Source organism: Entelurus aequoreus, linkage group LG04, assembly GCF_033978785.1.
Source record: "Entelurus aequoreus isolate RoL-2023_Sb linkage group LG04, RoL_Eaeq_v1.1, whole genome shotgun sequence".
Classification (NCBI taxonomy): domain Eukaryota; kingdom Metazoa; phylum Chordata; class Actinopteri; order Syngnathiformes; family Syngnathidae; genus Entelurus; species Entelurus aequoreus.
The window spans coordinates 59,556,552-59,568,528 of NC_084734.1; the positions used below are offsets into that span (position 1 = coordinate 59,556,552).

The 11,977-nt window shown below is 41.1% G+C and overlaps 1 protein-coding gene across 1 annotated transcript; it reads left to right on the plus strand.

Moving 5' to 3' along the window:
- The first annotated feature begins 1,851 nt into the window (after window positions 1–1,851).
- Window positions 1,852–11,813, plus strand: igbp1 (immunoglobulin (CD79A) binding protein 1). Its single transcript, XM_062043691.1, has 3 exons — window positions 1,852–2,369; window positions 3,588–3,914; window positions 11,298–11,813. Exons 1-3 carry the CDS (start codon window positions 1,914–1,916, stop codon window positions 11,553–11,555), a joined length of 1,041 nt encoding a protein of 346 aa, XP_061899675.1. The 5' UTR covers window positions 1,852–1,913; the 3' UTR covers window positions 11,556–11,813.
- The last annotated feature ends 164 nt before the right edge of the window (window positions 11,814–11,977 follow it).

Here is an 11,977-nt window from a genome sequence, read left to right on the forward strand (position 1 = left end):
TTTAATTTCACACTCAAAAAAATTACGTATGACAAATTTGACAGTCAACAAGCTATTTGGCTGATATGTATACAACACAAATGTCAAACTCAAGGCCTGCAAAAGCCTGGAAAAAATGTGTGTCAATAGTTACTTAATTTGTTTTACTAAATGCATTTGTTCTTTAATTACCTCTACAGGCTTAGTGGCCAAATGCGTGGACAGCACCTTTTAGCTCTTATTTCCAAAATTGTGTACACTACTGAATTGGGGTCAAAGCCGCCTCTACTTCCTCAGGAGGCTAAGATCCTTCAACGTCTGTACAAAGATGTTGAAGATGTTCTATGAGTCGGGGGTGGCGGGCGCCGTCTTGTACGCCGTGGCCTGCTGGGGCAGCGGGCTGAGAGCGAGGGACGGAAACAGACTAGACAAGTTGGTAGAGAAGGCCAGTAACGTGGTGGGAATGGAGCTAGACTCTCTGGCGGTGGTGTCAGAGAGGAGAAGTCCAGCAAAACTCCTAGCCATTATGGACAACACCTCCCACCCACTACACTCGGACCTTGCGGGGAGAATGAGCACGTTCAGTGGAAGGCTCAGACTCCCAAAATGCAACACGGAACGACACAGGAGGTCCTTCATACCGACAGCCATCAGAATGTATAATGCATATGTTCCTTCTTGACTGCACTTAAATGTAGAGTATAAGTATATGTAGAATATATTTATATTATTTATATATTATATAGGCTCCAGCGCCCTCCGCGACCCCGAAGGGAATAAGCGGTAGAAAATGGATGGATGGATATTATATATAGTATATATATTATATATATTATATTATTTATTATTATTATTGTCTATTGTGAGCGAACTGTGGTGCTGAATTTCCCCCAGGGATCAATAAAGTACTTTCTATTCTATTCTATTCTATTCTATTATGGCCGCTTATGAGGACGGAGTGGCGAAGTTGGTAGAGTGGCCGGGCCAGCAATCGGAGGGTTGCTGGTTACTGGGGTTCAATCCCCACCTTCTACCATCCTAGTCATGTCCGTTGTGTCCTTGGGCAAGACACTTCACCCTTGCTCCTGATGGCTGATGGTTAGCGCCTTGCATGGCAGCTCCCGCCATCGGTGTGTGAATGTGTGTGTGAATGGGTGAATGTGGAAATACTGTCAAAGCGCTTTGAGTACCTTGAAGGTAGAAAAGCGCTATACAAGTATAACCCATTTATCATTTATAATTTATACTGCCATCTGGGGGTGTCACAAGAGTATAACATACAATGGAAGTTGGAAAAAAAGTGTAAAAATAAGAATTAGCATGTAACTAAACATGAAGTACACGTTTGTGTACTTATGGACTAAGTACATCATATAAAAAGATGATTCTTAGTTTTTATTCTAATTATGGTCCAATAAGCCCAAATAGCAAAGATAAATAATAAAAAAAAGCATGTAAACAAACAGCTTGGGCTTTAAGAGGTTAAGTTTTGATAAAAAGAAATGCATATATTTTCAACTTTAACATGATCTGATCATGCCAAATATGATATTTACTGTACTGCTAAAATAGTTTTGTAAAATTAGTTAAATGTCTGCCTGTCACCGTTACTCATGTATTCAAGGCAAGGTATCCATTAATTAGTACATACAAAATATATAATCAAATGCTTAGGCAATTGTGTAATATCATCCTGAGGTGATGATACAGTAATATATAAGTATAATATATATATATACAATAAAATATAAGTACAGATAATATCAGTGCTGTCAAATGTTTTTTTCAAATCACATATCACATCACACACACATGAATTTCCTATAAAGGAAAATATGAAGGTTGTGTGGCGCTACTTACCGTTAGATGGCAGTATTATCCATGTTGTTGCGCCCCTCAAAACGAAGAAGACAGACCCCGGAAGTGGAGCCAATATGGCGGCGTGTGGAAGTAGTAACGGCGTTAGACAGGACCAGAATTCTGACACAGAAACTCCCAAATTATCGGACTTATTTGACCGAGGATGGAAAACATTTGTGGAGATAGACAACACGAATGACCCTCTTGCTTGTAACAGTGTTCAAGTGCGAGTTAAACGTGCTATCAACATGTTAGAAGAAACATCCAGAATGGCGGCTCAACTGGACTTGTTCAGTCCCAATGAAGAACTGGACGAGGTTGCCACAGCAGACTTGAAATATCTCCTTTGTCCTGCACTCTTAGGAGCCCTCACCATGAAGCAGACCGGTCGAGACAAACGATTAGAGATAGTGCGAGCGGCCCGCGTTTACTTTATGGATTTTCTGAAGAGATGCAAAGAATATAACGTATCCCAATTTCATCTGCCGGAGTCCGTCAATGAAAGCGCAGCAGGAAACGTCCCCAGTAAAGTAAGTGCACAAAGTACTTGTATTCACATTGACCATATTGCAAACAACCATATTTTACACCTGGAAAATAATCTCACTACTCCACTTTTCCACTTGTGATAGCCTCATTCCAAAATGCGATAAACTACATTTTTCCTCAAAATTCTACACACAACTCCCCATTTATGACAACATGGAAAAACGTTTTTGAAATGTTTGCAATTCATTTAAAAAAAATAGAGCTGGGAATCTTGGACGATAGGAATCTTAATATATGAACATTTCAGATCATGTTATTATTATAACAGTATTGTTGAATGTGCTACATAAGCTTAAATACTTTAACCAAGTTATATACTCAAATTATTATATATATATGTATACATATGTATGTGTGTATGTATATATATATATATATATATATATATATATATATATATATATATATATATATATATATATATATATATATATATATATATATATATATATATATATATATATAGCAATGAGTTAATAACAGACACACTGTACTCTACTTGACAGAAGAAGCATTACATATTGTTCTGGGTTGAGCCATATCAATATTTGATTGTTTAAATGTGTATCTTTTTCCGTTTTCATTTGGAAAGGTTTTAGAGTGCTTCTCAACCCTAATTTCCACTGAATGCATAACGGCTCCTGAAGAAAACCACCACAGAACAGCCCCGCCATCCACAGTCCGGCAATCCCCACCACCTCTCTGTTTCGGCTTCGTCGTGCAGCAAAATAGTGCTGACTTTTTATGAGATCTTGCGAATCTTTGCGTAATCACGAGATAAGAAGAGTTGTAGTGAAACAAATCACAAACAGTTTATTCTGTCCTTCTAGAGAAGCAGAAGCAAATAAACTCAGTCCTGCCCATAATTAAGAAAAAAAAAAAAAGGTTTTAAAAAAACAACCTGTTTTATTTCAGCTATGTTCCCTATAGTATGCACGCAGGCTAGAAAGTATGTTTTATTTACTCACTCAAACGGAAAAAATGTATCAATTCCTAAAATAATTGATAGCTCCAATCTTAATTTTAAATAAAAAATAATCACAATTATCTTTTTGGCCGTGATCCTGAAGCCATATTCACAAGGTGTTTTTTAAAAGTAAAATTCAGATCAAGGGCTTTATGGAAAATATCCGCCCCTTGTTGACAGTGTATTGTAAAAAAGCAGCTATTATTAACAACGATATTACTTCTTTTTCCAGCCTATGCCCCCTACATCAAACTTGGCAGCCATGGCCGCACAAAGACAAGCTAAAATTCAGCGATATAGTGAGAAGAAAGAGCTGGAAGCCAGACTGGCTGATGTGCAGAAAGCTGTGGAAAGTGGACAAGCCGACGACGAAACCAGCCGCGATTTTTACTTGCTGAATGTCCGCAAATGGGTGATCGCCTGTTTGGATGAAATCCAGAGCATAGACCAGGAGATAGAAATACTGAAAAACATGGATGGTCAGCTTGGTGTTACACCGTCTGCTGGACCAAGCAGACCCCCCATGAAGACTTTCATCCTCACCAAGGACGCCATGCAGGTGAGACTGCACTAACTGCAGGAACACCTCTTGTTAGCGTACATGACACCTGCGGTTAACATTTTTCACTGGACAACTTTTTGATACAATGTAGCGTAGTCAGTGTACAGCTTGTATAACAGTGTACATTTACTGTCGCCTCAAAATGAGTCAACACTAGGGTTGCACGATACAGACAATATACAATATAAATTTGGCCGACGATAGTGCTTTTAATACTATTGTTATATATGTGATACTGCATGTTGATGACGCATTCTAGTGGTGTCACACAAATTTGACCGCGACAAGTGAACGAATGGTTCATCCTCAACGTAATGTAGCAATTTTGCTAGCGGCTAACGTCCCTACCCAATCGGTCGGGCACGATTATTGACGCAGATATTTGGTATTTTGACGTATATCAGTATCTCTTTTTCAGCGGTATTGGCTTTTTAATTTTTTTGATTTTATTTAACTTTATTTACAACTAAAACAAAAATACATCAGCATATACAATATGACACCAGTCATTTTCACTTTTTCTAATACAATGCTAGTTGCCTACAGTACGTCTCCTCTTCATACTTGTCAAAACTTCCCAATTTTGCCCGGAAATCCAGTTTTTGTCCTTCTTTCCTGGCATCTTTTGGCCCAGTTTTGGTTGTTTTCGTTACTACAGTGATCGAGTCGCCCGACAAGCCTCTGTCCACTACACTCGGAGCATGGGCTCATTAAAGGAGCGCCGCGATTTTCATGTTTCATGATTCAATGCAGCTGAGACAGGCTCCAGCGACCCCCCGGGTCCCCAAAAGGGACAAGTGGTAGAAAATGGATGGATGGATGATTCAATCAAAAAACAATGTGGAAGAGATGGATGGACATGAAGACGACAGAAAATATATCGCTGCCAAAAACCCAAACTTTGTGCAAATATCTTGACAAATAGAATACTTACATAAGTAAAGAAGAGCAGTCAGCAGCTCACACATTGTCATACATTCTGTAACATTGAGAAATACATTATGTCAGCGAGCTTGAAAAATGTCTTAAATATATGCTACAATGTATTAAATCCATAAACCGATTGTGATGTTGATAAATCCCATATTTTTTATAAATTTTCCCAGAAGATTTCCCACATTTTAAACGCTAATGTTGATGCTCCTCCACCCCGCAGAATTAGACACACGTATGAGGTGTTTGTGAAATCCCCTGATATTTTTTGGTTGGCTAATCAAATGGCATCTAGTGTACAATTAATATTCCTGTTTAAACAGTAAATGTGCTGTTCCGCATCGTAAACGTAGAAGATACAATGAATGCAATATAATTTGAAATGATTACTTACTTGTGTAGTGACGTCTACACGAGGAGGAGTTGCTTTCGATGGGTATTTTGTTCCAGGAAAATAGTTGAAATATTTGCGTTTTTGTGGGCATGCTCAGTAGCGGTGGGTTGCAGATTCCGATGGGTTGTGGAAATCGACAGAACACCACCACCATATTTGACATTGGGGATGGTGTGTGCAGAGTGATGTGCAGTGTTTGTTCTCCACCACACAAAGGGCCTGATTTACTAAGATCCAAACACCACACGGTAATTATGCTAATGTTTTATATATATTTAAAAAACAAGTGATATTATTGATAATAACATATATTGTTTCTTATATTGTTGAAATCAACTTTATTGGCCAAATATGTTTAACACAGTGATGTGCTGTCAGGGCTTGTAAGGCCTTCTCTGCTGGCCTAACATAACCAGAAATCATGATCATAATTAAAAATACAATTATTTTTTTATTTACTTTCCCTAAATATCTAAAAATATTCATATTCTCTTCATGTCATATTATGCTCCTTGCAGCGCTGTTGTTTTTAGGTTATTGAGTTTTTAATCCAATCAGAATTCAGCTAGCTTATGTTGCCATGCTGTACGAAATCTGCCCGAAGCCTTCAGAATCAACAATGCTGTCGTCTGTGCACTGAAAGTGAACAGGCACATACAGTTGGCAGCCAATCAGATTCTGGATGGTCTCGAGGGAGGTTGTTCAGCAAGTCCCTCAATTGTGTCACGAGTCAGGTTGGTTAGTCTCAACGGCGGCGGGGAGTTAGAGAGGCCGCTGAAACAGGAGTTCCAAGGGGTGTTAATTTGGTGAGTGGGGTCACCAGTCTAACCATAGCACAAAGCCCAACGGCTGACGTCGGGATTCTAATGTACAATCTGTGCTTCCCACAACACCAGAATAAGTCAGCTCGTGCCCAAGGGCCTATCCTAGAGCCATCTATCAGTGTGGTGCACCAGTAACGGTTGATGTCACCCAATTTGTTGGGGGACGAAGAGGGTCCTGTAATTTGAAAACGCGTGTAATTCAGCTTTTGGGCCACAAAGGGAAGAAGTCGGGTGGCATTGTCAACAGAAGGGTACACATGTCAGTCAACTTAAAAGGGGCGGGGTAAGTGTGGGAAAAGGGACATCCAGCGGAAGAAGCAACACAGTCACCCAGGTTTTGGCATCCACCTGAGCCACAGGTTGTCTGCACCCGCTCCTAAGGTCAAAGGTCAAAGTTACCAGGCCTTCGGTGGATATGTCATTAGCACGCACAGATGTGAGCCTTTGAAACACCACCGAGGTGGGGTGGTACTTTAGGTGCTACAGAGGGTGTAGGGGTAGTTAACGCCCTCTCAAGGACATTAATTTTAATAATTCCTTTAGCGTGTATCAGTCAGGTCAAGCCCCAAAACAACATAAAAGGGACGATGGGCACAACTTACCAGAGTATGTTGTCTGCATCCGACACCAATGGTTCAGGGTTGAGTCGTAACAAATATAGAGGTTATTACCATGGTAATAGCTATTGTGTCCCCCGTAATTAATCACACTGCACAGGTCAAAAATAAGTCTTGCTATCCCCTTTGACCAAGTCTATTTAAAGTCCGCTGTATGTTCTTAGACACTTGTCACTGTCGTCAGGAAGGATGAACTGAGACACAAAGACAGTAGAACAAGCCCAAACACCAGTCCGTCAGGGAACACTACCGGGTGTAACATCCTGCCTTTCGTCTATCAATATCAGAGTAATTTAGGTAACAAAACGGGGATAAACATCAAACTTTTCACTTAATGTAACGACACATACAGTTATGCTGAAAACAAGCAAGAAAAACTAAGAAACATTTAGCATACTGGATTGGTCTCACACAAGGATATACAATATAGAAGTTGAAAAGAGTAATGTAGGTAGAAAATCTCTCTCGTCTCCTGGACTGTGGGGCAGATGATGTGGCGATGTCAGCAATGACATCCGCTGGTAATCTGTCAGGTTCTTCAGCTGTAGTGCAGAGGGAGAGGTGGTACCAGGTGTCCCCTCCACCAGCCAGTCAAAGGGCGTGGGACGTCCGTTCTACGACCTAGAAGGGACCAGTCCACCTGGGCTCCGTCCACTTGCGTTTGATGACCTTGATCTTGACCCTCTCAGCGGGCGGAAGGGAATCTGTACAGAAGAACTGGCACACAAATTCTGCAATTTTTTGTGTAAAATACCATTTTGGTTTTACGCTGAGTCCTCCTTCCATGGGGGCTGCTGGTCCTGTGAATGGCTGACCTGTATGCAGCTCATAGGGTGAAAAACTCAAAGGGCGGTAAAACAGTTTTATTCACGGACCTTCGAATGATCATTAACGCTAATTGCGTTCCCCAGCCCGGTCCAGATCGGTCTAGCTCGGTCTCCCCTCAAACCCCCGGAAGTCCCGTGATCTTCCCTCTGTCCCCCGCCTGCTGTTTCCCCAGTCTAGCTGTGCTCCTTATCTTAGGAATGTAATGGCAGTCTCAACAAAGAGAATAAACAGCGCTCTGACTCTAACCAAGGACACTCGAATCCAAGCACTTTGTACCACACGAGACATTAGCTGATGTAAATATGACTATAGGAGTTTTTAGAAAGAAGTAACACTTAAATATGGATATGATTCTGATCTGCTTCCAACAACAGCCAATCAGATTACAAGTTGTTGTCAGTAAGGCTTTCTAGCTGGCCTAGGGCAGATATAGATTGTGATGTTATGAGCTAGGTAACATAAGAACTCCATTACCCAGCATGCCACAGCAGTGAAGAGGATGCACAGTAGCCGCGGTTAGCCATGCGGAAGCCGGATGTTTTTGATGAGCACCTTGTGGAGTAAACTTTAAGAACTCAGCTAACACGCCTCGTCTGCATATTTTATGATTAGACAAGACAACACATATATTTGCAAGGTCATTTTCAAGAAGGATATTTAAAGAGAATGTCAGCCAACCCCGAAAGCTCAAATGGGTTCTACAGATTGTGAGTTCAGATATTTTATTTCTTTATTTTTTCACATTTAATGTTTTTTGCAATATTAATTTTGACAGTACCACATAAGATATGTTTTAATTGCTGATGCGGGTTTATTGATTTTTAAATGCGCCACAAAATAACCTGTTATGTACACTCTTGGTGGTGATTCAATGCCCAGTAGTGCGTAAATGTATTTCTGTATAGTATTTCTCCAGAATGGTCATGTGGTGACATAAATTATGGTATTTTGAGAAGTAATCATTGAAGTCGGACATCACTGAAGGCCTAGGTGGGAAACGCACGGCCCGCCACTAGTTTAACACAGAGAATTTGACTTGGTCGTCTGCTGTGGTCTCTTTGTTCAATGTGATTTGAATTGTTGCTTCTTATTTTAAAAGGTAGCACAGGCTTCATACACAAAATTCTGACATCCCATGAATGTTGCAAATTAGTTTGCCAAATATGTAAACCGTCTTTTGAATTAGAGATGATAAAAATAGCTTGTGGTGTTTGTTGCTATTCTCCACAATGAAGTCACTGTAAAACTAATCACTCCAAGGAAATAACATTATACACACATGAAGTGCTCATACATGTAGAAATCACGTTAAATTAATATTTTAGTTTGGAAGGTTCCCTCCGGGTACTCCGGCTTCCTCCCACCTCCAAAGACATGCACCTGGGGATAGATTGATTGGCAACACTAAATTTGCCCTAGAGTGTGAGTGTGAATGTTGTCTGTCTATCTGTGTTGGCCCTGTGATGAGGTGGCGACTTGTCCAGGGTGTACTCCGCCTTCCGCCCGAATGCAGCTGAGATAGACTCCAGCAACCCCGTGATTCCGAACGGGACAAGCGGTAGAAAATGGATGGATGGATAAACTGAAAATCGCAATACAGTTATGCAGGATGAAGGTTGAGCTCTAATGCCACTAGCTAAATGCTAACGGACAATGGACTAGCTCATAGACAAGCTAACAAAATTAGCATAGCCAATTGCAGGGTACATGTATAGACAAACAATCATTTACAGTACATACATATTTATTAATCCATCTATCCATTTACTACCGCTTGTCCTGTTCGGGGTCGCGGGGGGTGCTGGAGCCTGTCTCAGCTGCATTCGGGCGGAAGGCGGAGTACACTCTGGACAAGTCGCCACCTCATCGCATCATATTAATGGAAAATGTGTAGTCTCCAATAAAGTTACCATGCATATTTTTGGAATGTGGGAGGTAACTGGAGTACCAGGAGAAAACCCACACGCACACGGGAGCAACATGCACTCTCCACAGAGACTTCCAAACCGAGGTTCGAAGACGCACACAGGCGTAAGACGTTATTGTCGGTAGTAATGTCAAAAGAATGAGGGTAATTTACAAAGGCTCAAACAAGAAAGGCCTTAATTAATGTCAAATACGTTCCTCTTCAATCCTATCTCTTTACTTTTGCTTGGTATCAACTCCGAACAGGTGCGCGACCAGCTGTATCGCTCCTGACAGGAGATTTGGATGCACGTTTTTTGTTTTTTTTTCCTAAAATAAAGCACAGCGGAACATTTTTGTGATTCCTGAGATATTTTTAAACATTTTTATGGCCAATTGTACCGAAATTATAGACTATATAGTATATCAATTACCGTATTTTTCGGACTATAAGTCACAGTTTTTTTCACAGTTTGGCTGGGGGTGCGACTTATACTCAGGAGCGACTTATGTGTGAAATTATTAACACATTACCGTAAAATATCAAATAATATTATTTAGCTCATTCACGTAAGGGACTAGACGTATAAGATTTCATTGGATTTAGCGATTAGGAGTGACAGATTGTTTGGTAAACGTATAGCATGTTCTATATGTTATAGTTATTTGAATGACTCTTACCATAATCCATCCATCCATCTTCTTCCGCTTATCCAAGGTCGGGTCGCGGGGGCAGCAGCCTAAGCAGGGAAGCCCAGACTTCCCTCTCCCCAGCCACTTTGTCCAGCTCTTCCCGGGGGATCCCTAGGCGTTCCCAGGCTAGCCGGGAGACGTAGTCTTCCCAACGTGTACTGGGTCTTCCCCGTGGCCTCCTACCGGTCGGACGTGCCCTAAACACCTCCCTAGGGAGGCGTTCGGGTGGCATCCTGACCAGAGGCCCGAACCACCTCATCTGGCTCCTCTCGATGTGGAGGAGCAGCTGCTTTACTTTGAGCTCCTCCCGGATAGCAGGGCTTCTCACCCTATCTCTAAGGGAGAGACCCGCCACCCGGCGGAGGATTTTCATTTCGGCCGCTTGTACCCGTGATCTTGTCCTTTCGGTCATAACCCAAACCTCATGACCATAGGTGAGGATGGGAACGTAGATCGACCGGTAAATTGAGAGCTTTGCCTTACGGCTCAGCTCCTTCTTCACCGCAACGGATCGATACAGCGTCCGCATTACTGAAGACGCCGCACCGATCCGCCTGTCGATCTCACGATCCACTCTTCCCTCACTCGTGAACAAGACTCTGAGGTACTTGAACTCCTCCACTTGGGGCAAGATCTCCTCCCCAACCCGGAGATGGCACTCCACCCTTTTCCGGGCGAGAACCATGGACTCGGACTTGGAGGTGCTGATTCTCATCCCAGTCGCTTCACACTCAGCTCTTACCATAATATGTTACGTTAACATACCAGGCACGTTCTCAGTTGGTTATTTATGCGTCATATAACGTACACTTATTCAGCCTGTTGTTCACTATTCTTTATTTATTTTAAATTGCCTTTCAAATGTCTATTCTTGGTGTGCGACTTATACTCCAGTGCGACTTATGTATGTTTTTTTTTCCCTTTATTATGCATTTTCGGCCAGTGCGACTTATACTCCGGCGCTATTTATACTCCGAAAAATACGGTAATACTATGTATTACTTACATTTGTTTAATGTAAAAAAAAAAAAAAAAAGTATATTTACATGTAGGGTAAACCCTGAATATATATGTATGTATATGTATAAACTGTGTGTGTGTATACGTGTATGTTGCCATGATACACATTGATAAGGGATACAGTGTGTATAATAGTGTGTATATGTGACTTGTGTGTGATTGACAGGCCCAAGTGTTTGGCGCAGGTTATCCCAGTCTTCCCACCATGACGGTGGACGACTGGTACGAGCAGCATAGCAAACATGGAGTTCTACCTGATCAAGGTGTTCCTGGAAGGCTCGCTGCGGAAGAAGATGCTGACTCGAGAGAGGAAGAGGAAGAAGAGCAAAAGGATGATAAAGAAAGTGTGATGAAAGCCAGGAATTGGGACGACTGGAAGGATGATCATCGCAGAGGTTATGGAAATCGTCACAATATGGGCTAGAAGTCAGCAAAACATGATTGGTTGGTCAATAATAATAACTATTACAACAGCCATTTAGGAATCCATGAAGTCCTAAACCTCTAATGACCACAAAAATAGGAACTTTTCAACCATCAGACTTTGTTGTATTTAATGTGTTCCAGTCATTGATCCAACATACTGCATATACTGTACTTATCTTTCTTGTGTATTCTTAACTGTGTGTTCCATTCTCAGATCGAACAATTAAAGCCACGGCAGATTAAATTAAGAAAATAACACACCTATATTGTTATTGCAGTTTGATGTGTGATGGCAAGTTATTTTATTAAGCTCTGCACTATGTAATAAATGACACATTTAGTTTAAAATAGAATGAATGAAAATTACATTATGTATTTAATATAAAATAAATACAATTTACTTAATATACAGTATGTAAT

Coding starts and splice junctions, on each gene's coding strand:
- igbp1 (XM_062043691.1), top strand. CDS start 1,914: ATGGCGGCGTGTGGAAGTAGTAACGGCGTTAGACAGGACCAGAATTCT. Junction 2,370..3,587: donor CAGGAAACGTCCCCAGTAAA/GTAAGTGCACAA, acceptor TTCTTTTTCCAG/CCTATGCCCCCTACATCAAA. Junction 3,915..11,297: donor TCACCAAGGACGCCATGCAG/GTGAGACTGCAC, acceptor TGTGATTGACAG/GCCCAAGTGTTTGGCGCAGG.